General features: G+C 41.4%; 1 protein-coding gene across 4 annotated transcripts in view; it reads left to right on the forward strand.

Annotated features, from left to right (window-relative positions):
* Positions 1-27,666, forward strand: part of ttll5.L (tubulin tyrosine ligase like 5 L homeolog) — a 50,270-nt gene that overhangs the window by 15,191 nt on the left and 7,413 nt on the right. For all 4 annotated transcript variants that reach the window (XR_005963411.1, XR_005963412.1, XR_005963413.1 and 1 more), the window contains exons 5-23: positions 1-66; positions 187-269; positions 541-610; positions 1,198-1,282; positions 5,616-5,717; positions 7,100-7,191; positions 7,389-7,496; positions 7,927-8,008; positions 8,118-8,179; positions 8,900-8,979; positions 22,279-22,386; positions 23,141-23,232; positions 24,455-24,517; positions 24,715-24,839; positions 24,914-25,124; positions 25,397-25,505; positions 26,407-26,553; positions 27,080-27,174; positions 27,310-27,422. The exon at positions 1-66 is cut by the window's left edge and continues 65 nt beyond it. Coding sequence is in view for 1 of the 4 variants with exons in the window: in XM_018230343.2 (XP_018085832.1) it covers positions 1-66; positions 187-269; positions 541-610; positions 1,198-1,282; positions 5,616-5,717; positions 7,100-7,191; positions 7,389-7,496; positions 7,927-8,008; positions 8,118-8,179; positions 8,900-8,979; positions 22,279-22,386; positions 23,141-23,232; positions 24,455-24,517; positions 24,715-24,839; positions 24,914-25,124; positions 25,397-25,505; positions 26,407-26,553; positions 27,080-27,174; positions 27,310-27,422 (1,893 nt within the window). In the remaining 3 variants the exon portion in view is untranslated. The remainder of the gene's footprint in view (positions 67-186; positions 270-540; positions 611-1,197; positions 1,283-5,615; positions 5,718-7,099; positions 7,192-7,388; positions 7,497-7,926; positions 8,009-8,117; positions 8,180-8,899; positions 8,980-22,278; positions 22,387-23,140; positions 23,233-24,454; positions 24,518-24,714; positions 24,840-24,913; positions 25,125-25,396; positions 25,506-26,406; positions 26,554-27,079; positions 27,175-27,309; positions 27,423-27,666) is intronic.

A 27,666-nucleotide genomic window follows, 5' to 3' on the forward strand; every position in this document is an offset into this window, starting at 1 on the left:
GCTTTAAGAATTTCCACCTGCTGCCAGAGACTTACCTACTACCTGCTGAATATCAGAATTTCTGCAGTAAGTAAATATTGTGGTTTGAGAAATCTTAATATTTTTTGTTACAGCGCTAAGTGAGGGTGTAGCAAAGTATGTAATGGCTCAATTAATATGTGATTCTGTCATTTTAATTACTCCTAGATGCTTTTGCTAAAGATCGTGGTCCTTGGATAGTGAAGCCAGTTGCCTCATCACGTGGCCGTGGAGTTTACTTGATTAATTCTGTAAGTGTTTAGCCTACACACAAAAAAACACGAACAATATAGTACTAGTGTATAGTAGTAGAGTTCTGTGTTCACCAACTCTTTTTGCCATCTGCCATTAATATTCCTTCTTCAGTTATGCCATAGATATTTTTTGACATTTCTTTTTATCACTTTATCACTTTATCAAGTGTTTAAATTTTAAGCACTATCATTTCATGCTGGAGAAATACTTTTGTTCTTTGTCCTAATCATTCTTGCATTGACCATGTGTTTTCTCCTGCTTTCGCAGCCATCTCATATCAGTATGGAGGATAACATTCTGGTGTCTCGGTATATTGGAAACCCCCTTCTTATTGATGGTAGGTGTCCTCAAAATTAGTGAACAGCCCGGCATTGTTTTATGTAGAAAAACGTTAGCGATAACTAAATGCATGTAAATTAGTTCCTAATTCTTTTAAATGATCAGGTATTATCAGTGCAACAAAAGCACTTTATGTAGCACAATTCAGAGGTGTTCAAAGGAATTTACTGGAATCATTTTTGCCATTTATGATTGAAGAATCTTTGGCTGCTGCCTTTGAGTTAAGAAACTCCCTTGTGTCTGGCACCCACTGATGCATGTTGATATAAGAATGGGTGACATTCTTGCTTTAAAGATTTGATTTTTATTCTGTGCTGTGTCCAGTCTGAGCTTTTGCTTTTTGTAAACAGACAAGTTTTACAGATTCATGAAGTTTTCTATAAATAAATAAAATTCACAAAATTAAATAGTGCATGTGTATTTCAAATTTCTGCAGCTAAGCTCTTGTCTTATGGGATGGTTTTGGTGGTATTACATTGCTTTTTGGCAATGTCTTCATAAAAATAATTTTTTAAGGTAATATTTGTGTTGCTTGATAAGAGTGGAGTGAATTGCATCTCTAAAATGTTATTATTTTCTTCATAGGATTTAAATTCGATGTTCGGCTGTATGTGCTAATCACTTCTTATGACCCTTTAGTCATTTATCTATATGAAGAAGGACTTACCAGGTATTTTCTGATGCACCTAGTAAATGATTTTCTTCTTATATAGCTATGTCATGGTACCATTTATCACCAATGTGATATAGTATATAAACAGACACATTATAAACATACCAGAAAAAAGATAAATACAAGTAGGACTACTTTATAAATGTTTTATTTTCTTTAGATATTGACTATTAAGATTTTCATTTATCCAGGTCATGGTATATCTAGTATAGGTAAAGCTAAAACATCTGGACTTGCTGAATTGAAGACGTTTCACTACTCATCCGAGCAGCTACTTCAGTTCAACTGACTGGTGAGGGAAGTTCTCGTCATATAAACTCTTCCACTAATCCAATCACAATGGCACATTGTAACTCTTCAAAGAGATGACATCTGAAATTTACAGAGGTGTTGTGTCTGTGTAGTTACTGTGATGGGATTATTCAGTGTGTCATGCAACGCCTAGAAACAGGTGTTACTTGTGAGAGTTGCATGAATGGATGTGTGAAGTGTTCTTAAAGGAATTGTTCAGTGTAAAAATAAAAACTGGGTAAATAGGCTGTGCAAAATAAAAAATGTTTCTAATATAGTTAGTTAGCCAAAAATGTAATGTATAAAGGCTGGAGTGATTTGAGTCAGTCAGAGCACTACTTCCTGCTTTTCAGCTCTCTTGGTTTACACTGACTGGTTACCCTGGCTACCAGACAGTAACCAATCAGAGACTTGAAGGGGGGCCACATGGGTCATATCTGTTGCTTTTGAATCTGAGCTGAATGCTGAGGATCAATTGCAAACTCACCGAACAGAAATGTACCGTGTGGCCCCCCTTCAAGTCGCTGACAAACTCAGAGTTATAGAGCTGAAAAGCAGGAAGTTGGATTCTGTTTTTATTTTCACACTGAACTATTCCTTTAATCCACCGGGGTAGAGATGTTAGAACAGCATTGTATGTATCAGACAGGTGGTGTCGAAGGCCCCTGCCACTGTTCAGTGATGATTTCTCCACCTTGGCATGAATCGCATGAATCATGCCTCGTTCTAACCAACGGTCTTCTTTATCCAAGATTTGGACCTTGCTATCTTCAAAGGAGTGTCCCTTGTCTTTTAGGTGTAGAAAGACAACGGAGTCTTGCCCTGTAGACTTCGCCCTTCTATGCTGAGCCATTCACTTGGTGAGCAGTTGTTTTGTCTCCCCAATGTATAGATCTGTGCACTCCTCGTTACACTGGACTCCGTATACCACATTGCTTTGTTTTTCTTTATGTGTTGGATGCTTTGGGTGTACCAGTTTTTGTCTCAGTGTGTTGCTAGGTTTGAAAAACTCAGGGACATGGTGTTTTGTTGAAAATCTTCCTGAGTTTCTCTGACACTCCAGCTACATGACTATGTTTCGCCTACTATGTGTCTCTGGGCAGTTATTTCTATTGGTGTTCCTGTTGGGCTTGGTTACTACTGTTTTGATAAAGGCCCAGTCTGGGTAGCCACACACTTTCAAAGCTCCTCTGAGATGTTTATGCTCCTTGTCCTTGGACACTGTATCAGTTGCCACACATTCGGCTGTGTGGTAATAACACCCAGTTTGTGTTCCAGCGGATGGTGGGAATCAAACAGCAAATATTGATACGTATGAGTGGGTTTACTGTATATGCCTGTTTTCAAGTTACCCCACTCTTGGATGCATATCAAACAGTCCAAAAAAGCAAGTTTTTTGGACATCTTCCCTTGTGAACTTGATGTTATTGTCCACTGAGTTAAAGGAAAACTATACCCACAAACAATGTAGGTCTATATAAAAAGATATTGCATAAAACATCTCATATGTAAAACCCTGCTTCATGTAAATAAACCATTTTCATAATAATATACTTTTCTAGTGGTTAATCATAGATAGAAAATTGCCATTTTAAAAAACAAGGGCCACCCCTGGGATCGTATGATTCACTGTGCACACAAACATACCAACAAACGATACTTGTTAGGTCACATGAGCCAATTAATAGACAGAGTTCTGTCTTTTGCTTCAACACTTCTTCCTGTTAGAGTTGTAGTATTTCTGGTCAGGTGATCTCTGAGGCAGCACACCGACCATCACGAAATGGCTCAAGGCAAGAGATGTAAAAGGGCAAGATTTACTTAAAGAATCATACCAAACTGGAATATATATTTAATATGCCACTTAATATGATATAAACTATCTTTTGCTTAAGTGTTCATTTTGGGGGGTATAGTTTTCCTTTAATGTGTTCTCTAAAGGCTGCCACTTCATTGGTTCTGATTTTAACCCAAGTGTCATCCACATACCTGAACCAGTGACTCGGTGTATTTCCCTGGAATGTAAGTAAGGGCCTCCTTTCCACTTCCTCCATGTACAAGTTAGCTACAGTGGGAGAGACTGGAGAACCCATCGCACAGCCATGTTTCTGTCTATAAAAAAGGTCCTTGTATTTGTGTGGGGTTAAGGCACAAATCTAGCAACAAACATACTTGGTTAGTACTGAGCTTTGTTTTGCTGCTGAGGGTGTTATCTTGTTGCAGTTGATTTCTTACAGTCTCAATTGCCTCTGTCGTGGATATACATGTGAGCAATGAAGTGACATCATACGATACCAATGTTTCTTCTGCCTCTAGTGTAACACCATGAATCTTGGTTACAAACTCTTTGGCATTTTGGATATGATGCAATGTATTGCCTAGCAATGGGGCTAAGATGTTAGCCAAGAATTTTGCAATGCTGTATGTCACTGAATTTATGCTGCTGACAATGGGTCTTAGTGGGGCTCCTTCTTTGTGTAAGTGGAAGAGTTTATATGCAGAGAACTTCCCACACCAGTCAGTTGAACTGAAGAAGCTGCTCGGATGAGTAGTTAAACGTCTTCAATGATTACTCAGCAAGTCCAGTTGTTTTAGATTTACTTATACTAGATATTGTTTTGCTATGTATTTACTTATTTATCTAAATTGGCCATATTTAGGCATTATGGCTTTTTAAATCATTATTGTACATACACATATGATATAATATCTGCTATAAATTAATGTATTTTCACTAATACAGGTATGGGATCCGTTTTATGGAATGGCTGTCTCCCATAGACTCCATTTAATCCAAATAATCCAAATTGTTAAAAATGATTGCCCTTTTCTGTGTAATAATAAAACAGTCACTTGTACTTGATCCCAACTAGGATATAATTAATCCTTATTATAAGTAAAACCATCCAATTGGGTTTATATAATGTTTACATAATTTTCTAGTAGATTTAAGGCATGAAGATCCAAATTATGGAAAGATCCGTTGTCTGGAAAACCCCAGGTCCCGAACATTTAGGTCCCATACCTATACACATTCAGTTTTAAGCAACACCTGGGTCTGGAGCTGCCTGTGAAAGACAATGTAAACAGCTCCACTGTGTTGGATTCCTCAGTAATAGATATGCCTCTTCCTGCAGGTTACTTAACACCCTCAATCAGGAACTTGTAAAAAAAAAAACAAGTGGACTACTGGTCCCTGATTGTGGGTCATTTGAGATATGGTCAAGGACAGTAGAAGAACTATATATCCAATAAAGGGCCCAATTATTGCTTACAAGTATTGCTAACTAGAAACAAAATACAGTATACAACTAAAGCACACAGTTGGACACCAATTGGGTTAGCCTTATCATATTAAGATTCTAACTAAGTCAAGAGCCAATTCTCTCAAACATTAATCTTGCACCAGGCTTATTTTGCCCCCATAATAATGATTAACTATAATCAATAAATGAATGATTTCTAAAATGAGGCTGACATTAATTCAGCTTTTACAGTAAAATGTCTTGTCAGTTGTTTAAATAAACCCCAATATATATATACTAGGCATTATAAACAACCACACCAAGTGTAATTATCATATCTTATTGCTATCAGAAAATCTTTATTTCTTTATTGCAAATTTGTGACTCTTAAACGAGTTTCTAAAGTTCTTCCAACTTTCCAAATGTGAAAAAAACTCCACACAGAACATACTACAATGGCCCATTTGGTGTGTATAAGTACAGGTACTCCAGAAAAATTAGAACGTTTGGCAGTGTTGGACATAATATTTGAAAGACCATATGAAACTCAAATGTAAAGGACCAAGGATTGTAAGAATGTACATTAATACATGCATATAATTGTAACAGGACATTTGTGTCATATTTATAACATCTTATACATTTGTATATATAAGGAAAATTATCTTTATGTGAACAGTTTAATTTATTTCTATGATTGCAAACAAAGTATATGGAAAACATTTAGCTACCTGTCCTATCATGCAAATCTTTTCCTCTTGACCGCCATCTTTTACATTTTTTTTCCATAACAGGTTTGCCACAGCAAAGTATGAGAGATCTGCCAAACAAATAAAAAATCAGTTTATGCACCTAACTAACTACAGTGTGAACAAGAAGAGCAGGGACTATGTGAGGTAAAAAAAGGGAGTGGAGTATTATATTAAAGAGAGAGTGGGTGAGGATAATGTGAAACACCAAAGGCTGCAGCCAACAAAGATTTAGATAAATGCCCCAATGTGACTTGAAAAAGAGCTTGGTCTCAAAACATGTTATGTAACTTGTCCTAAATAAAGGGAGTTGCCATTTAAAAGCACTGCAGGGTCTGGACCATTATTTGGTGTATATGTTGATGTAACCAATTGTTAAGCTATCATAGAGACTGGTCACATAGGTGATGAGGGAAAGAGTGCAGATATTGGTGTAGTTGCCCGCTAAAACTGTTGGAGAAATTGCACTGATGTGTTGGGTTGGCCAGTGGGCTAACTGGTGGGATCTCAGTAGAAAACTGGATGTATGCAATCTAAGTGTGCCTGGCTGGCTTCACATGTGGCCCCGATTCACAGAATCAGATTGTTCAACAGCCTGTTTTTTTCATTTGACAAGTTATCTTTGGTGGGATCCCATTAAAGGTTGATTGGCCAAATAGAATGTACTGAGATGAGTTGTACTTGTAATATGTTATATATGGACAGCACAGTCATCAGAAGAGGTAAAGATTATGGTACACAACCATGGGGGTTTAACAATTGTCAGACTGCTGAGTTTTTACATGAGCACTTTTTGTCAGCTAACAAGAATGCAGTGGCTAACTGTTGAAATGAGACATCAAGGTCACAAGTGTTTATGCCAGGTACCAAGACCTTTGGCTTATATCTGGAGCCTACAAATCAGTTTTCATGAGGCAACAAGTCCACAAGGCCCTTAATATATGTTAAGAAACCAAGGCTACAGTGCACTGAGTGTATATGGAAGGCACCAATGACACAGAAGGCTGTGTTTATGAGGGCACCAGGACCACCATTATTAATCATTGGGCCCCATAATACTAAGGTAGCAGGTCCTGCCCCCAAAGGGATCCTCTCTTATGAACCCATTAGTTACCTGGCTCCCTGGACTAACAAGTCGAATAGGGCCCCAATAACAAGCTTCGCCCCTCTGCAATGGGGTCCCTAACTGCAGTATCCCCTGTACTCCCACTATGTCCTATGAGGCAACAAGGGCTAACGGGCTGAATGTTTATATGTGAAATTCTTCAGGGACTAGAAGTGACTATATTAGATAAAGATAGTGTTATGTTATGATATGAAAAACAGTATTTTTTTATACATTACAGCATAATCTGAAGTTTATGTGCTGCATTCTTGCTGTGAGTTTCTGACTTGTATCTTTTTTTTCCACTGTGAGAGGGGCCATTAAAGGAAGATTTTTATATATATATATAATATATATATATATATATATATATATATATATATATATATATATATATATAATATCTTTACTCCCATTTTTCTAGTTGTGATGACCCAGACGTAGAAGATTATGGAAACAAATGGAGCATGAGTGCCATGCTACGATATTTAAAACAGGATGGGACAGACACAACGGGTGAGTTTTAAAGAGCTTTTGTTCTAGCAGAATAGATGAGAGAAGAGAACTGTAAAAGTAAATGTGCTGATGTGTGTACTGTGTCTGTAGCTGGAAAGCAGCTCTAATGGTGTACCTTTCCTCACTTCTTTTCTATTTAGATTTAGCTTCCTTTCTAATTTATCATCCCATATCCCTTTGTCTCTGCTTTCTTCCAGCTCTTATGGCACAGGTAGAAGATCTAATCATTAAGACAATCATTTCTGGGGAGCTTCCTATTGCATCTGCATGTAAATCCTTGATTATCCACAGGGGAAACTGCTTTGGTAAGTCACCAGATATACGGTATGTGACTTTTGTCTAAAGAGTTTGCCTGGCTTATTTTGCCATACTTAAAGTACCTGTGTATGCAAGCTCTTTTGGGCAGGGCCCACTTTACCTCTTGGGTTGGTTATTGGCTGTATTGTATGTATTCTTATATATTTAATACTGTATATATACACCCTCATTTATTGTACATGAAGTAAAATGGAGTATTAAATTGAGTAAACCATCTACAAGCAAGACTATTTAAGCTAAAATTGCATTTTGAACTTGTTACCACACCAAATGGTAGTATGCTAAATTCAATATGTTCTGTGGTTTACAATAAATCTAAGGGGATACAAATACATACAAATAAATGTTAAAATCAAAATAAGTGATTTTCTGAGTAATGCTGTCACCTATGAGCTAATTATTTGTTTCTGCCTTTAGAACTATATGGGTTTGATGTGCTATTTGATGGGAATATGAAGCCCTGGTTACTGGAAGTGAACCTGTCTCCATCATTAGCTTGGTGAGATTAATGTGTCACTGCAGTGATGAGTCATCACATGCTGTTATTTGACGGCCATTAGAGTAACAGCATATTTCTGTTCTTTTCCCTTCTCCATTCTTCACTATAGTGATGCCCCATTGGACTTGAAGGTGAAAGCCAGTATGATCTCGGACATGTTTACCCTAGTTGGTATGTATTTTTACACTAAGACTTATTTACTTACACAGTGTAAGTGGAATGAAACAATATAAATACAGCTATTGATGGTCACAAATAGAGGGTCATGCCAAGGCATTTATGGGACCCATTGTAAAGTGCCATGATGCAGGTGTGGCTTACAGATGTAGAGTTGTAGTCTTCTGTGTGTTTTATTATTGCTAAAGGAGCACATGGTGTCCATAAGAATTGCAGTAGTGACACCCGCCTTGTCAAATGCTTCTGTTCTCATGCCTGCTTATATTTTATAGCAACTACTAAGTCAGGTAGGCTTATTTAAAGGTGCAAAAAATAAAGCACAAAGACATGTTTTTTTGGGATTTTTCCCTGCATTTGTCCTGCTGCCTATACTCTGAATTGCAACTATTTGCTCTACTCAATTATAGTACCAAGCATTATGCCTTACTCTATATCCAGTACTGACTGCATTTGCCATTACTTCATATATTACAATCACTTTCGATAGGAAATGTTGTAGGACCCAAGGCAATGGGGAGCTCTATAAAATGGCACATTAAAAGGGTAGTTTATCTTCGAAACTCTTTATTTCAATTCCATTGTTTTCATATAGTATACTGGATATTATTACTGTAGTTTGTTTGTGTTTGGTCAATATTGTCGGGACTGTTTGTTATTTGTGCTGGATCCTAGAAACCAAGTGTATGCTATGAATAATTAGCATTGCCATTGCAGGTGTAGAGTGTCAAGATCCACAACAGAAGTTTGGACATGCAAGTACTTCTTTCTATGATAAACGCACCCAGAAATCCACAGTAAGTTAACCACAATATGAAGACTGTATGTCACAGTCTGTATGTAACTGTTTTACCTATATATGTTTTCTCCAGGTCTGCTTGGGGGCCACAGGGACAGTTGGTATAGCTAGTACCACTAGGAGTCAGGACACAACTAAGAAGAACAGGACATTTTTTATTTTAGTCTTTTATTTTAATATTTTTTAAGAGTGTGATCAGCTAAAACTGACGCCATGGGATGACCAAGGGCCTCTACACTGAGTAGAGTTTACCCAACTGGCATCTGTTTCCGAGGTTTTTACCAATGCTCTTGCATAGACCACCCAGCTCACTCGACCCACTCTTCTACCTACAGGGGTGCGAGAACTGGCCAGAATACAGAGGAGTATGCTCCAGGGGTAAGTAGTGCTGAGTTCGCAGCATGTAGCGCCTGGGGCGCTATTACATTCAGGGATAGCCACAAGGAGCAGGCTATCCATTAAGGCCATTTTCACAACCTGCTCTATGGTAGCCATGTGCCAGAGGTACGGCAGACACTGGTATCCCACACAAAATTGGAGTGCTCGCCTCAGATAATATCTCCTTTCGGATCAGGTGCTTTTAGCAGTATTCGATCACACCTGCCACGGATTCAAACTTCAATTATAGAATCTATGGTATCCCAGTCCCCTCCAGCCGCACAAACAATCTTGCGGTTCAGTCGGAGGGGACAGTAACTGTGTGCCACTTGTTTAAAACTTGGCGCTGATTCTCCCCTAGGCGCGCACCACTGATTTTGCACGAACACGGGCGCGCATAGTCACGGCCGCCATTTTGTCAACGCTCTCCAGCCGCACAGATATCCAACGCTGATACCAGTGCTTAGTGCACAGTGCTCACTGTGCAGAGCTACTGGGGACAGGAATTACTAGTGAGTGCTACCATTCAGGGCATTCCTATGAAAACGCTGCTCCCTCTATGCTGCACCCCCCCCCCATTTATTGCAGGTTACTTTTTCCTTAACCTCTGCTGGGGACAAATAGGTTAACTAAGGGGCATTCCTTTCTTCCACCATGTCTGAGGGGAAAAGGGACACCCTCTTCCCCAGGGGGGGCCCTGCAGCCAAAATTAAATTTCTGGCCTGCGCCAAATGTCGCAAACGTTCGCCTTTGGAGCACAATGAACCATTGTGTGTAAAATGTAAGCCATCTGAACAGGTTTCTGATCCCCCAGAACCTACCCCCCCCCAGTGACCCAAGCCAACCAAGGGGAAACATCTACTTCAGAGGGGACAAGAGCTACAGACTCTTCACCTCCCAGGCCATCCCCGCCTAGAAGACCTTCCACTCCAGAGTGGGCGTCACAATTGGCCACAGCGATACCAAGACTAGCTCAGTCTCTGGACAAGCTTCTTTCATGCCTTGATAATCCTAAAGGGAGGCCATCGAAACGCGGAGCTCCTTCCCCATCTGATGAAGTTTGTGACTCTCCATACAGTTTTTCTTCACCTCTTCCAGATTCGAGCGATGAATTTGATCGCTTAGAGGGTGAGTTATCTTCTAACTCTGATCCAGATGAGGAGGATCCTTCCAAACTCTCCTCTGAGGAAGTGGACTCTCTAATATACCCTGTCCTAGAGACTCTCCACCTTCAAGAACAGGAAGCCTCATCCGACTCCGCAAAAGTACTTTTCTAACGCCACAGTAAGACTTCACCGGTATTCCTTTCTCACTCACAGTTGGACCAGATCATCCAACAGGAGTGGGATAAACCAGAGAGACGTTTTTAGGCAAATCAACGTTTTCAGAAGCTCTATCCATTCCCTTCTGAGTTCACAGAAAAGTGGTCAGCACCACCCTCCGTAGATGCACCAGTGTCCCGACTTTCCAAGAACACGGCCCTCCCTGTGCCAAATGTCGCAAACGTTCGCCTTTGGAGCACAATGAACCATTGTGTGTAAAATGTAAGCCATCTGAGCAGGTTTCTGATCCCCCAGAACCTACTCCCCCCAGTGACCCAAGCCAACCAAGGGGAAACATCTACTTCAGAGGGGACAAGAGCTACAGACTCTTCACCTCCCAGGCCATCCCCGCCTAGAAGACCTTCCACTCCAGAGTGGGCGTCACAATTGGCCACAGCGATACCAAGACTAGCTCAGTCTCTGGACAAGCTTCTTTCACGCCTTGATAATCCTAAAGGGAGGCCATCTAAACGCAGAGCTCCTTCCCCATCTGATGAAGTTTGTGACTCTCCATACAGTTTTTCTTCACCTCTTCCAGATTTGGGCGATGAATTTGATCGCTTAGAGGGTGAGTTATCTTCTAATTCTGATCCAGATGAGGAGGAGCCTTCCAAACTCTCCTCTGATGAAGTGGACTCTCTAATATACTCCGTCCTAGAGACTCTCCACCTTCAAGAACAGGAAGCCTCATCCAACTCCGCAAAAGTACTTTTCTAACGCCACAGTAAGACTTCACCGGTATTCTTTTCTCACTCACAGTTGGGCCAGATCATCCAACAGGAGTGGGATAAACCAGAGAGACATTTTTAGGCAAATCAACGTTTTCAGAAGCTCTATCCATTCCCTTCTGAGTTCACAGAAAAGTGGTCAGCACCACCCTCCGTAGATGCACCAGTGTCCCGACTTTCCAAGAACACGGCCCTCCCTGTCCCTGACTCCTCGTCATTCAAGGACTCCATGGATAAGCAGCTAGAGAGCCTCCTAAAATCAGTGTTTTCATCTTCAGGCTCCTCACTATGCCCGGTCTTAGCCTCCGCCTGGGTAAGCAGGGCTATCCAGGCCTGGACCGCTTCACTTCTTTCTGCAATAGAGTCAGGGGCACCTCGCCAAGAGTTTTTGCAACGGGCCTCTCAGATCAAGGAAGCAAACGACTATCTATGTGAAGCCTTGCTAGATGCTGCTCAAGTAATCAGCAGATCTTCGGCACTTGCAGTAGCGGCTCGCAGGTCTATTTGGATAAAGCTATGGTCAGCAGATTTTTCTTCCAAGAGTCTCTAACTTCCATCCCCTTCAAAGGAATACTTCTGTTTGGCCCCGACCTGGACAAGATTATCAGTCAAGCTACAGGGGACAAGAGTACTCTTATATCCCAACCAAAAGCATGTCCCTCCTCTCGCAGGGGCAAGTTTTTTCGTGGCTCCCAAGCCAAGACTACAAGATGATTCCCTCCAAGGCAGTCTTTCGGAGCACGGGGACACTTTGGCCATAAGCAAAAGCAAACCTGTCAAAACAGGAAGCACACCACAAAGACCGGGAACAAGACCACCTCGGCATGACGTTGGCCCTACAACGTCAGACATGACACCAATTGGGGGACGGTTGGGTCGATTTGCAGACGAGTGGCTCTCACTCGTTCACGACGCCTGAATCCACGAAGTAATATCTCGGGGCTACCACTTACAGTTCTCCTCTCCCACCCCCCACCCCCACCGGTTTTTCATGTCCAGATCCAGAAGATCTCATTTTTTTGCAGACATCATCACTCCTGTGCCTCCCGTGGAATTATTCAATGTTATTCATGTCCAGAATTCCACAAGAACCAAGCAAACATGCAGCGTTCTTAAACATCATTTCAAATCTCATTTTTTGCAGACGTCATCACTCCTGTGCCTCCCGGGGAATTATTCAAAGGATACTACTCAAACCTCTTTGTGGTCCCCAAAAAGGACGGGTCATTCCGTCCCATTCTAGATCTAAAGGAGTTGAACAAATTCATTCGCCCAAGGCAATTCAAAATGGAGTCCCTCAGATCAGTCATGGCAGCCATGTCCCCAGGACAGTTTCTGATTTCCCTCGACAACAAGGAGGCGTATCTACACGTACCCATTTTCCCTCCTCATCAGAGATACTTGCGACTTGCCTTCCAAAATCACCTATATCAGTTCACGAGCCTCTCCTTTGGCCTAACATCGGCTCCCAGGGTCTTCACCAAAATCATGGCTGCAGCCACAGCAGCTATCCGCAATGCAGGAGTATCCATCACTCCGTATTTGTATGATCTTCATTGCATTTGCATTACGGTTCCCGTTTTCCTGTTGACTTTGTTACAAACTGAGTTAAGCTCCGCCTGCTGGGGTATAGCCAGTGGAGGCGGAGTCAGTGTTTTCTTAGTTGTGTCCTGCCTCCTAGTGGTACTAGCTATACCCACTGTCCCTGTGTACCCCAAGCGACTAAAGAGAAAGAGATTTAACGGTGAGTACACAAAATCTCCTTTTCTCTTCTAGTGTTTATGTACCTTTTGGTAGTGTTGGTTAGATTAGCTGCAATGAGAACCTTTCTGGTGTACAATAAATGTTCTATATAATAATACAGTAGAACCTCCATTTTATATTTTTCAGGGGACCAGGAAAAAAACTAGGTAAAATCTGGGAAAAAGTAACATTTCAAAATTTGTTAAAGAACTTATGCTTCAAGTAGGGATGTAGCGAACGTCGGAAAAAAAGTTCGCGAACATATTCGCGAACTTGCGCAAAAACGCGAGCGGTTCGCGAACGGTTCGCGAACCCCATAGACTTCAATGGGAAGGCGAACTTTAACATCTAGAAAAGACATTTCTGGCCAGAAAAATGATTTTAAAGTTGTTTAAAGGGTGCAACGACCTGGACAGTGGCATGCCAGAGGGGGATCAAGGGCAAAAATGTATCTGAAAAATCTGCCTGTGTGTGCTTGGAAGAGATAGTGTAGGGGGAGAGCTGTTAGTGATTTCAGGGACAGATGATAGTAAGTTTGCTGGCTAGTAATCTGCTTGATACTGCTCTGTATTGGAGGGACAGAAGTCTGCAGGGATTTGAGGGACATTTTAGCTTAGGTAGCTTTGCTGGCTAGTAATCTACTGTTCTCTTTAAACAACTGCCATACGTTGACCTTGTAGGCATTGTTTGCCCAGTTTTTTTGGACGCAGCCACTGAAGCACAGTTGCCAGAAAAAATATGCCATATAAATGCTGAAAATAGTCATTTTTCGCCATACGTTGACCTTGTAGACATTGTTTGCCCAGTTTTTTTGGACGCAGCCACTGAAGCACAGTTGCCAGAAAAATTATGCCATATAAATGCTGAAAATATAAATTTTTTTGGTTGCAGCCACTGAAGCACAGAGGCCAGAAAAATTATGCCATATAAATGCAGAAAATATGCATTTTTTGGTCGCAGCCACTGAAGCACAGTTGACAGAAAAATTATGCCATATAAATGCTGAAAATATAAACTTTTTTGGTTGCAGCCACTGAAGCACAGAGGCCAGAAAAATTATGCCATATAAATGCAGAAAACATGCATTTTTTTGGTCGCAGCCACTGAAGCACAGTTGACAGAAAAATTATGCCATATAAATGCTGAAAATATAAATTTTTTTGGTTGCAGCCACTGAAGCACAGAGGCCAGAAAAATTATGCCATATAAATGCAGAAAATATGCATTTTTTTGGTCGCAGCCACTGAAGCACAGTTGCCAGAAAAAATATGCCATATAAATGCTGAAAATAGTCATTTTTTGCCATATACGTTGAGTCAACGTATGGCAAAAAATGACTATTTTCAGCATTTATATGGCATATTTTTTCTGGCCTCTGTGCTTCAGTGGCTGCGGCCAAAAAAACTGGGCAAACAATGCCTACAAGGTCAACGTCGTTGACCTTGTAGGCATTGTTTGCCCAGTTTTTTTGGCCGCAGCCACTGAAGCACAGAGGCCAGAAAAAATATGCCATATAAATGCTGAAAATAGTCATTTTTTTGGTCGCAGCCACTGAAGCACAGTTGCCAGAAAAATTATGCCATATAAATGCTGAAAATATAAATTTTTTTGGTTGCAGCCACTGAAGCACAGAGGCCAGAAAAATTATGCCATATAAATGCAGAAAATATGCATTTTTTTGGTTGCAGCCACTGAAGCACAGAGGCCAGAAAAATTATGCCATATAAATGCAGAAAATATGCATTTTTTTGGATGCAGCCACTGAAGCACAGTTGCCAGAAAAAATATGCCATATAAATGCTGAAAATAGTCATTTTTTGCCATACGTTGACCTTGTAGACATTGTTTGCCCAGTTTTTTTGGTTGCAGCCACTGAAGCACAGAGGCCAGAAAAAATTAAACCAGTAGGGTTTGCACCCTAGTTTGTAACGGTGGCGGAGGGAGGAGGAGGACGCTAAAGGACAGCTGTGTGTGGAGTCATGAGGCTTGAAGAGAAGGACAGCTGCATAGAAGTCAGAACAAGTCTTCCGGCGTGCAGTAACCCTCCGAGATCCACCCCTCATTCATTTTAATAAAGGTCAGGTAATCGACACTTTTGTGACCTAGGCGAGTTCTCTTCTCAGTTACAATCCCTCCTGCTGCACTGAAGGTCCTTTCTGAGAGCACACTTGAGGCTGGGCAAGACAAGAGGTTCATGGCAAATTGTGACAGCTCTGGCCACAGATCAAGCCTGCGCACCCAGTAGTCCAGGGGTTCATCGCTCCTCAGAGTGTCGATATCTGCAGTTAATGCCAGGTAGTCCGCTACCTGCCGGTCGAGGCGTTCTTTGAGGGTGGATCCAGAAGGGTTGTGGCGCTGCCTTGGACAGAAAAACATTTGCATGTCTGACGTTACAGACTGGCCAAAGGGCTTTGTCCTTGCAGGTGTGCTCGTGGCAGGATTACTGGCACCTCTGCCCCTGGAATGTTGATGAGTTCCTGAAGTGACATCACCCTTAAAAGCATTGTACAACATGTTTTGCAGGCTGGTTTGTAAATGCCGCATCTTTTCGGACTTGTGGTATGTTGGTAACATTTCTGACACTTTATGCTTGTACCGAGGGTCTAGTAGCGTTGCGACCCAGTACAGGTCCTTCTCCTTAAGCCTCTTGATACGGGGGTCCTTCAACAGGCATGACAGCATGAAAGACCCCATTCTCACAAGGTTGGATGCAGAGCTATCCATCTCCGCTTCCTCATTATCAAGGACTGCATCATCCACGGTCTCCTCCCCCAGCCACGTACAAGACCAGGGGTCCCCAAAAGGTCACCACTAGCCCCCTGGGAAGCCTGCTCCTGTTGGTCCTCCTCCTCCTCCTCCACAAAGCCACCTTCCTCCTCTGACTCCACTTCTGGCACCTCTCCCTGCGTTGCAGCAGGTGCCTGGGTTCGTTCTGGTGATTCCGACCAGAAATCGTGCGCTTCCAGCTCCTCGTCACGCTGGTCTACAGCCTCATCTGTCACTCGTCGCACGGCACGCTCCAGGAAGAAAGCGAAGGGTATTAGGTCGCTGATGGTGCCTTCGGTGCGACTGACCATATTTGTCACCTCTTCAAAAGGTCGCATGAGCCTGCAGGCATCGCGCATAAGCACCCAGTAACGGGGGAAAAAAATCCCCAGCTGTGCAGATCCAGTCCTACCACCCAGTTCAAAAAGGTACTCGTTGACGGCCCTTTGTTGTTGCAGCAGACGTTCCAACATAAGGAGCGTTGAATTCCAGCGAGTCTGGCTGTCAGAAATCAAACGCCTGACTGGCATGTTGTAGCGCTGCTGAATGTCAGCAAGGCGTGCCATGGCTGTGTAGGAACGTCTGAAATGGGCCGACACCTTTCTGGACTGGGTGAGAACGTCCTGGAATCCTGGGTACTTGGAGACAAAACGTTGGACTATTAAATTTAACACATGTGCCATGCAGGGCACATGTGTTAAATTGCCTAGTCTCAACGCTGCCAACAGATTGCTTCCATTGTCACACACCACTTTTCCGATCTGCAGTTGGTGTGGGGTCAGCCACCGATCGGCCTGTGACTGCAGAGATGACAGGAGTACAGATCCGGTATGGTTTTTGCTTTCCAGGCACGTCATCCCCAAGACAGCGTGACAACGGCGTACCTGGCACGTCGAATAGCCTAGGGGGAGCTGGGGGTGCACAGGTGTGGAGGAGGAGAAGGAGGACCCAGCAGCAGAGTAAGAAGAAGAAGAAGACGAGGTAGAGAGCGATGGAGGAGTAGAGGTGGTGGCAGAACCGCGTGCAATCCGTGGCGGTGACACCAACTCCACTGTTGTTGTTGAGCTACCCATTCCCTGCTTCCCAGCCATTACCAAGTTCACCCAGTGGGCAGTGTAGGTGACATACCTGCCCTGACCATGCTTGGAGGACCATGCGTCAGTAGTCATATGGACCTTTGGCCCAACACTAAGTGACAGAGATGCGGTAACTTGGCTCTGCACATGTTGGTACAGGTGTGGTATTCCCTTTTTAGAAAAAAAATTGCGGCTGGGTACCTTCCACTGCGGTGTCCCAATTGCTACAAATTTGCGGAAGGCCTCAGAGTCCACCAGCTGGTATGGTAAAAGCTGGCGGGCTAAGAGTGCAGACAAGCCAGCTGTCAGACGCCGGGCAAGGGGGTGACAGTCAGACATTGGCTTCTTACGCTCAAACATGGCCTTCACAGAAACTTGGCTGGTGGCAGATGACTGGGAATGGGAACAGGTGGTCAAGGTGGAAGGCGGAGTGGAGGGTGGTTCAGACGGGTCAAGGAGAGCAGAGGTAGAGCAGTAAGATGCTGGACCAGAAGGAGTGTGGCTTTTAGTTTGCCTGTTGCCTTTGAGGTGTTGCTCCCAAAGTGCTTTGTGCTTGCCGCTCATGTGCCTTCGCATAGAAGTTGTACCTATGTGGCTGTTGGGCTTACCAAGGCTCAGTTTCTGACTGCACTCATTGCAAATTACAATGCTTTTGTCAGAGGCACACACATTAAAAAAATCCCACACTGCTGACTTTTTGGAAGTGTGCGATCTGGCGGTAACAGTAGAAGTTGGCGGAGTTGGCGGTATTGGCGGCAATGGCGGGTGCGTTGGCCGGCTGAACACAGGTGCCGATACATGTTGTTGCCCTGCTGATCCCTGCGGGCTGTCCTCCCTGCTTCTTCTAAGTCTTATTCTCCTACTGCCTCTCTGACTCTCCGTCTCTCCATCTGAACTACCCTCCTCTTGCTCTCTTCTACTAGGCACCCACAAAACATCAATCTCCTCATCATCATTCTCCTCAGATGCATCAATTTCTTCTGACACATCACAGAAGGAAGCAGCAGCGGGGACCTCCTCCTCATCACTCATTATGTCCATCTCTATCGTGTTCTCTGCCAGAATTAAATCTGGTGTAAGGTCCTCATCTCCTTCATCTTCTTCTGGCAATAATGGTTGCGCATTACTCAGTTCAAGAAACTCATTGGAAAATAACTCCTCTGACCCCAGTGAAGAAGGGGCACCGGTGGTGGAGGAAGTGTTACGTGGGGTGGCCATAGCAGTGGAGGATGAGGAGGATGTTGTGGTAAAGTTAGAAACGGTAGAGGATGGGGTGTGCTGTGTAAGCCAGTCAACTACCTCTTCAGCATTTTGGGAGTTCAGGGTCATTGGCTTTTTAAAACTGGGCAATTTGCTAGGGCCACAGGATTGCATAGCAGCACGGCCCCTAGCACGGCCTCTGCGTGGCGGCCTGCCTTTGCCTGGCATTATTTTTAAAAAAACAACAACAACAACAAAAACTCAGTTGGTTTTTCTGGAAACGATAATACACACAGCTAGATGGCGGGTTGAAGAAAACACTGTGCAAATAATGCCTACAAAGTCAACGTATACACTACTACAGCGGTGGATACGGATTACGTAAAATATATGAATGCTGCTTGAAAAAAAGTAACTCAAGTGGTTTTTCTAGAGACGATAATATTATCAATATTTAGACAAAATGTGAACAAGCTCACACAGCTCGATGGCGGGTTGAAGAAAACAGTGTGCAAATAATGCCTACAAGGTCAACGTATACACTACTACAGCGGTGGATACGGATTACGTAAAATATATGAATGCTGCTTGAAAAAAAGTAACTCAAGTGGTTTTTCTAGAGACGATAATATTATCAATATTTAGACAAAATGTGAACAAGCTCACACAGCTCGATGGCGGGTTGAAGAAAACACTGTGCAAATAATGCCTACAAGGCCAACGTATACACTACTACAGCGGTGGATACGGATTACGTAAAATATATGAATGCTGCTTGAAAAAAGTGACTCCGGTGTTTTTTCTGGAGACGGTAATATTATGGATATTTAGACAGAATGGGAACAAGGTCACACAGCTCGATGGCGGGTTGAAGAAAACAGTGTGCAAATAATGCCTACAAGGCCAACGTATACACTACTACAGCGGTGGATACGGATTACGTAAAATATATGAATGCTGCTTGAAAAAAGTGACTCCGGTGTTTTTTCTGGAGACGGTAATATTATGGATATTTAGACAGAATGGGAACAAGGTCACACAGCTCGATGGCGGGTTGAAGAAAACAGTGTGCAAATAATGCCTACAAGGCCAACGTATACACTACTACAGCGGTGGATACGGATTACGTAAAATATATGAATGCTGCTTGAAAAAAGTGACTCCGGTGTTTTTTCTGGAGACGGTAATATTATGGATATTTAGACAGAATGGGAACAAGGTCACACAGCTCGATGGCGGGTTGAAGAAAACAGTGTGCAAATAATGCCTACAAGGTCAACGTATACACTACTACAGCGGTGGATACGGATTACGTAAAATATATGAATGCTGCTTGAAAAAAAGTAACTCAAGTGGTTTTTCTAGAGACGATAATATTATCAATATTTAGACAAAATGTGAACAAGCTCACACAGCTCGATGGCGGGTTGAAGAAAACACTGTGCAAATAATGCCTACAAGGCCAACGTATACACTACTACAGCGGTGGATACGGATTACGTAAAATATATGAATGCTGCTTGAAAAAAGTGACTCCGGTGTTTTTTCTGGAGACGGTAATATTATGGATATTTAGACAGAATGGGAACAAGGTCACACAGCTCGATGGCGGGTTGAAGAAAACAGTGTGCAAATAATGCCTACAAGGCCAACGTATACACTACTACAGCGGTGGATACGGATTACGTAAAATATATGAATGCTGCTTGAAAAAAGTGACTCCGGTGTTTTTTCTGGAGACGGTAATATTATGGATATTTAGACAGAATGGGAACAAGGTCACACAGCTCGATGGCGGGTTGAAGAAAACAGTGTGCAAATAATGCCTACAAGGCCAACGTATACACTACTACAGCGGTGGATACGGATTACGTAAAATATATGAATGCTGCTTGAAAAAAGTGACTCCGGTGTTTTTTCTGGAGACGGTAATATTATGGATATTTAGACAGAATGGGAACAAGGTCACACAGCTCGATGGCGGGTTGAAGAAAACAGTGTGCAAATAATGCCTACAAGGCCAACGTATACACTACTACAGCGGTGGATACGGATTACGTAAAATATATTATGGCTGCTTGAAAAAAGTGACTCCGGTGTTTTTTCTGGAGACGGTAATATTATGGATATTTAGACAGAATGTGAACAAGGTCACACAGCTCGATGGCGGGTTGAAGAAAACAGTGTGCAAATAATGCCTACAGGGCAAATAATGCCTAAAAGGTCAACTTATACACTACTACAGCGGTAGTAAAATAAAAAAAAGTAAAATAAAAAAAAAATGAATATTAAAAAAAAAAATTAAAGTTGGTGCTGCTGAACTACTAGGAGCAGCAGATTAGCACACCAGTCCCACTCCCCAACACTGCTAGACTAATAGCACTGGGCTCTTATAGTAGTAGTAGTAGTAGTAGTAGTAGTAAAACAACAAAAAAATAAATAAAAGCAGTCCTTACAAGGACTACTGTTATTGCAGCAGTCAGCAGATGAGATCAGAAGCAGGACAGCTGCCCACTGCAGCTACATACAGAGCACTGCAGTAGAAGGTAGATTACTAGCCAGCAAAGCTACCTAAGCTTAAATGTCCCTCAAACCCCTGCAGACTTCTGTCCCTCCAATAACAGAGCAGTATCAAAACGATTACTAGCCAGCAAACTTTCAACTGTCCCTGAAATCACTAACAGGCAGCAGCTCTCTCCCTACACTATCTCTTCAGCACACACAGGCAGAGTGAAAAAACGCTGCAGGGCTTCGGTTTTTATAGGGAAGGGGAGTGGTCCAGGGGAGAGCTTCCTGATTGGCTGCCATGTACCTGCTGGTCTGGGGTGAGAGGGCAAAAAAAAGCGCCAACAATGGCGAACCCAAAATGGCGAACGTCGCGCGACGTTCGCGAACTTCCGGCGAGCGCGAACACCCGATGTTCGCGCGAACAAGTTCGCCGGCGAACAGTTCGCGACATCTCTAGCTTCAAGTACTTAAATGGGTTGTTCACCTTGGAGTTAACTTTTTATTTGATGTAGAGGCTGATACTCTGAGACAACTTGCAATTGATTTTCATTATTTATTATTTGTGGTTTTTGATACTCTGAGACAACTTGCAATTGATTTTCATTATTTATTATTTGTGGTTTTTGAGTTATTTAACTTTTTATTCGGCAGCTCTCCAGTTTTCAATTTCAGCATCTGGTTGCTAGGGTCCAGATTATCCTTGCAAACCATGCATTGATTTAAGAGACTGTAATATGAATTGGAGAGGGCCTGAATAGAAAGATGAGTAATGAAAAGTAGCAATAAAATTAAATGTGTGGCCTTATAGAGCATTTGTTTTTAACATGGGTTCAGTGGGGAGGCAAATAATGACATAAACTATAAAAAAATAAATAATGGAGACCAATTCAAAAGTTGTGTTGAATTGGCCATTCTATAACATGCTAAAATATGTAGAAGAGAAAGAAAAAAGACTGACCCATATGACTGCACCTTCCCACCTACTTTATCCAAAAAAAACTCATATCAATAAATGACAACATAACTTTTAATAAATATATTTAAAGGAATGTCCAAAAGAAATTAAATAAAATAAAGGTTAGGAGTGGGTACGGATTGAACTAGAAGCAGTAGGCTGACATATGAATAAGGTGTTTGGGGAGCGGGTTTTAAACTGCACCCTAAAAGTATACTCTGACAGTTTCTATTGTAGTCTATCAGGTATACCCATGTAATCCACAGTTCAAAGATACCCCTCCCAGGTCACTGCCCCATTTAAGCAAAGTTCCGATGCCCTGCCTGCCTTTGATAAAGCCCGAACATAGTGGTTGAAACGCGCGTCAGGCGCAATTTATTTCACTGTATTTGCAAATGAAAGCCCATAGTGTTAAAGCAGTAAGAATGCAGTGGACCAGAGCAATTCTCGTTGATTTAGACTAACTAGTGGAACAACAAAAACTGTGAATATTCTTACCTCTTCCATTGTATGTGGGTGCTAGGGGACATGGTCTTGTACGTATGATATAGATATACTGTAATTAATAAGTGTGTCACTCAAAGTTCTAGCTACAAGGAATTGTGATTTGTCTCTTTGCAGCGCCAACGTCCACTCTCTGCTAGTGACATAGACACTGGTTTGCAGGGGGGCAACAGAGAGAAACCTGTGAGACACACAAGCTGTTTACTAGGGCTCTCCATAGAGGAGGTAAGAGAAATGTTTATGGAGGAGGATGGATCAAAAATAGAAACCTTACGGGATGTGCTTTAACATAAAGGGTAAAATTTAGAGTTCATGGGAGTATATTTAAACTCCCATGAACTAGAAATTCGACCAAAAACTGCAATTCATGAAAAAATTAAAAATTTTTTAAACTCGGGTGAATGGGATTGACCTGCTAGTCGAATTTCACTTAAAAATTTTGAATTTTCACTTCGACCCTTGATAAATCTGCCCCAAAGTGTGTGTGTATACATGTATGTTTGTGTTTATGCAAATTACAAAGGAGCACTCCTTTATGGACATATATACTGGTACATACAAATAGATTGCTTTTTACTTCAAGCACCGTCAAGTGCTAAAATACAGACTCTTTTGTTAAATGTTAAAGGGAAAATACCGGGACTGTTTTGTTACAGACCAGTAAAAAACACCTATCCTGACTAGGGATGGGTGAATTTTTTCACCTTGTTTCACCGTGGAAACATTGACTTGTATGGCGTTGTGCCAAATTTTTGGCAAAACGAAACAGGTCAAATTCGCCCTTCCCTAATCCTGACAGATTTAAGAAGCTCTTTTCTGCAACGGAAAAATTAATTCCAGTATTGATAAAAAATACTTTTTACATTTGGTTACATTTGCACTCATTGCAGTATTAAGACAGGCAATACCAGCGTTCCTTGTGCTTATGTTCCATATGCAGTCTGTTGTGTGTTGCATTCTCATGTGCACCATTTCCTAGTTGAAGATATTGCGCCGAGTTCAAGATGAGGATGAAAGAAGAGGAGGGTTTGTTCGCATTTTTCCAAGACATAATACATGGCAACTTTATGGGTGAGTGAGGCTCACTCTGTACCATTTTTGTCTTTATGTATTGCAATATTTATCCCTCCTGTTTAAACCTTTCTGTGTTGTACAAATCTACAACTCTGCATGTACTAGTAACTTTATATAGATAAGATTATACATACTAAAGGTCCCCATAGACGCAAAGATTTTTTTCTTGTCGAACAACCGATTTTTCGAAGTCCAACTAATCCTTCGAAATTATCGTGCGGTTAGTGGGATTCGAACGATTGTGCATCTTATGATTTTTCAGCCAACATCTGTCAGAAAATTGATCGGCCAGGTTAAAAAATCTTTATCGGTCGCAGTGCAATCTATCTATGTTTGCAGTGACAAGCAGGCAGCTACCCTTTGTTTTTCTGGCAATATCGCCTGAAATGGTCTTTTTAGTTGATGGACAATTCGTACGATCGTACAATCTTTTCGAGATAATCGTGGTCTCACGATGACGATCGGATCTTTTAAAAATCTTTACATCTATGGCCAACTATACACAGATATGTTCTGTTTTTGTGATATAAAAGATGGGGTAGATTTAACAACAAGATAAATTATTACCTGTTGTTCTATGTGCACCAGTTGACGGGTAAAAGGCTAATGCAAAAGTAGTCAAGAAAGTTGTTTATTTATTACAATTGTTTCGATATATAGGGCACTTACATACAAAGCTTTTCATGCTCTTTCGTCGCATTTTCAAGGTGCACAGTGTTGAAGTGCAGATTTAGTAAGTACCTAAAGCCTTGTATTAGAGTGACCAAGGTGAGCACATAATAAATATATTAAAAATACAGCATATCCATGTGCATATCCATGTGTATGAGAGTTTATTAAAATAGCATATTTTCTTTTTGGTTTAAGCAACGAAGACATGCCATGAGTTACTAACTGATTGCTTTAACTTGTCCAACACACTGATTCCAGCTAAGAATGTCCAGCCTGTAGACGGCATGAGAGAGTAGCTTGAAGTTGTATAAAAAAAGTTAGGTTGAAGGATTTACAGAGTAAGAATATGATTAGAGGGTCCTACTTGCAAAAGAATCAAAACATTTACCAGATAGACTAATTTATTGGGAGGTAAATTGCCATCTCACTTGCATTTCACAGTGATCCCTAGCATAGACTTGCACACAGGCAGTATAGTGACATTAATGGCAGTAAGTGATAAACTGATTTACTGTTGAATAACAAAAAAATATAAAATTTTTCACAGGTCTTTCCTGGAATATAAAACTTCCCTGAATTACATGTTAGCAACGCATCTCTTCCCAAACAGGTTGGTATGACACTCTGCCATAAAAATTCTAATTTCAAAGCCTTGTTTTATTGGGCACAAGTTGGCTAAATTATTAGCATAGGCCACAGACCCAACACATGATAGATGCACAATTTTGATATTTGTGCAGTGACTGTGCAAATCCAACCATCTGTGTTAACATTCTCTGTAACTGTCCAATGTTGGTGTCCTCACAGGGCTGCTGTGAATGACCACTGTGGAAAGAACTGGGACACCAGGACGCATGCAGCTCTGTATGAACGAAAACTTGTATCATTGCATCTTCGTAGGGCGCGGCACCGCGGGCTGACACGCAGGACAGGTATATCTTTGTGATGTTGTATATTATTATTTATTTACCATCACCCTAAAAGATGTCATATTATGTTCCAACAGGCTTACTGCATGCTTCTCAGTGTACTGATCAAGAACAGAGTAGCAAAGAACAAGAGGAGGAAGAGGAGGAGGAACAGGATGAGAACCATGAAGAATTAGAGGTGGTGCAGGAAAAAGTCTTAACACCTCCAGACTCCACCAAAATAGTCATACCACCACCACCTCCTCGCATCAGCCTCATGGATATTCTCAAGAAAGGTGCTGACCTGAGGTATGTTGTTAGATGATCCCTCGTCTGTTCATGAAGCAGTGTTTTATTTGAGAGGGGTATAATTATGTGTCTGTATCACTTTTCAGGAGAAAAGTTTAGAATACCATTAACTAAAGATAATCAGATAAATATGTTTGTATTGCCCAGTTCATTGTCATTTTGGGAGAGCTGTATTGGTGTTGTATAGCTACCTTTTCAAAGATTAAGTCTATAAAGGAACTGTTTCCAGCATTTATAATTAATTACTGTGTAATTATATGATGATGTCTCAGTAAGGTCCAAGCACGAAATGCATTCTCCTGCTACCTGCAGCGGGTGAAGAGTCGTCTTCAAACTGAGCAAGAACCAGAGAGCGTTCAACCTAAGGAGGAGGAGCAAATAGTGAGTGACAGATTCCTTACCTACTTGCAGATGTGCATAATGAAGCTTTACATTCAGCTTTCATATCTCAGTAACAAGAGTACCTTCAAATTACATCCAGTTTACAGTTTCTATATCAGACTTGCCAAACGTGATTTTCCAGTCTATATTTTATCTCCAAAGAGGTTCATTTGCACATGGTTCTGGAGAAAAACTGTGCCCCTCTGCTTAACCTTTGCCCTAAGAAATCATTAAGGCAGAACTTTGGATACACCTTGTACCTTCTTAGGCAACATAAACCCTCATCAATTAAAGGGGTGTTTCACCTTTCAGTTAACTTTTAGAATGTTATAGAATGGCCAATTATAAGTAACATTTGTTCATCATTATTTTTTTTTTTTTTAGTTTTTAATTATTTGCCTTTTCCTTCTGAAAAGCTACAAATTTATTGTTATTGCTACTTTTAATTACTCTTCTTTCTATTCACTTCCCTCCTATTCATTTTCCAGTCCCTTATTCAAATCAGTGCATGGTTGCTAAGGTAATGTGGACCCTAGCAACCAGCAGTGGTGCCACACCCTATAAAGATGCAATGATACAAGTTTCCATTCATGCAGTGCTGCATGCGTCCTGGTGTTACTATTTCTTGAATAATAAAAAAATTAAAACCAGTTGCAAATTGTCTCAGAATATCACTTTCTACATCATACTAAAAGTTCATTGAAAGGAACAGAGAGCATCATGCACTGTGCTATTTATAGGTGAATTTGCTTATTGTATTGCACTCTAGGGATGGGATGCAGTTTTGCACCATTTAGCACTTCAGCATTTACACTTATCTTTGTAAAAATGAATCATGAAGTCTCTTAGCTTTTTCTTTGCATTAACCAAATACGTCTGCCATCTGTTTTTTTATCCCTAGGAATTAGTGATGCGATTTCTGCAGCGGGCTGCTGCAAACTTGCAGCGTTCTCTGCCTTTGAGTCTCCCAGGACATTCTGTCCCATACCGTGAAAGGCGCAAGTTGCTGGCAAAACTGCTTGGAAATTTTGTTGCTTTGTATAATCAGGTAACGTCTACTGATCATTTACCTTCCTACCCATCTTAATAATGAAAAATATTATAGTATTCAGTACTATACTAATTTCCAAACCATGCAAAATGCACTTTAGACACAGCCTAGATATTTAATAGTGACGATTTTCTCTCTATAGCTGGTAATTGTCAATACTTTGTTTGTTTGTAGTGCCTGTGATTGGTACCCATTTTTTATCTGTGCCTTATTCCTTTGCAGTGTCTGTACCTTTTTATTCCCCTCTCTCAGGGCCTCTACTTTCCAACCACTCCCTCTGTCTGTACCTTCTGATCCATCTCTTTGCTCTGTACTCTGTACACTATTTGTGCTCTGCATTTGCTCTCCTAATGTTTATGTGGTATACTTAACATCTTGTTTCCTTGACCATGCTCACATCCTCTATCATGCATACCTTGCAACTTTTCTACATCATTGTCTTTAACCCCTTCTGTATGTGCATCTTCCCTCAAGCATGAAATGCTTTTTACACATGCCTGGCATCTTGTTTTTTGTGTGGCAGGAAACACAGCAGATGCGGAGCAGTGAGGAGACACAAAGCAATGAAGTTTGTGGAGTTAATCCTGATGATTTTCAGGCATTTGTAGCTGATGCCAGGTAAATAATAACTGGCCTTGTAAAACTGGTTAAGGGGGTTTCTCCTGTATGGCCTCTCTTCCTACTACATGTAATTTTTCTTGTTGCAAATAAATCCCTTCTTTATAATGTTATTATTCATGCAATAACTTTTAGTGAAAGTGAATTGGAAGAGGTCCTCACCTTCTACACGCAAAAGAATAAATCTGCAAGTGTTTTTCTTGGGACCCCAAGCAATGCAAACAGGAGAGAAACAGGAAAAACACAAGGTCAGTAGCATGTTCATCCCAGATACCCATCAACTTTTTTTTTTTTTTTCTTTTAAGAAGAGACTATCTTTGAAACTTTTAGTTTGAGGATGGTATTGAAAAAAGGACTAGGGCCATGTAGTTGTACTGGAATAATAATATTTGCATGATATTGAGACTAAAAAAATAGAATGAGTTGGTATGGAGAGAAGGCAAAGAAAGTATAGGCATTGTTCTTCTAGAAGAGGAAGCTAGTATGGGTGTT

Source organism: Xenopus laevis, chromosome 8L (assembly GCF_017654675.1).
Source record: "Xenopus laevis strain J_2021 chromosome 8L, Xenopus_laevis_v10.1, whole genome shotgun sequence".
Lineage (NCBI taxonomy): Eukaryota > Metazoa > Chordata > Amphibia > Anura > Pipidae > Xenopus > Xenopus laevis.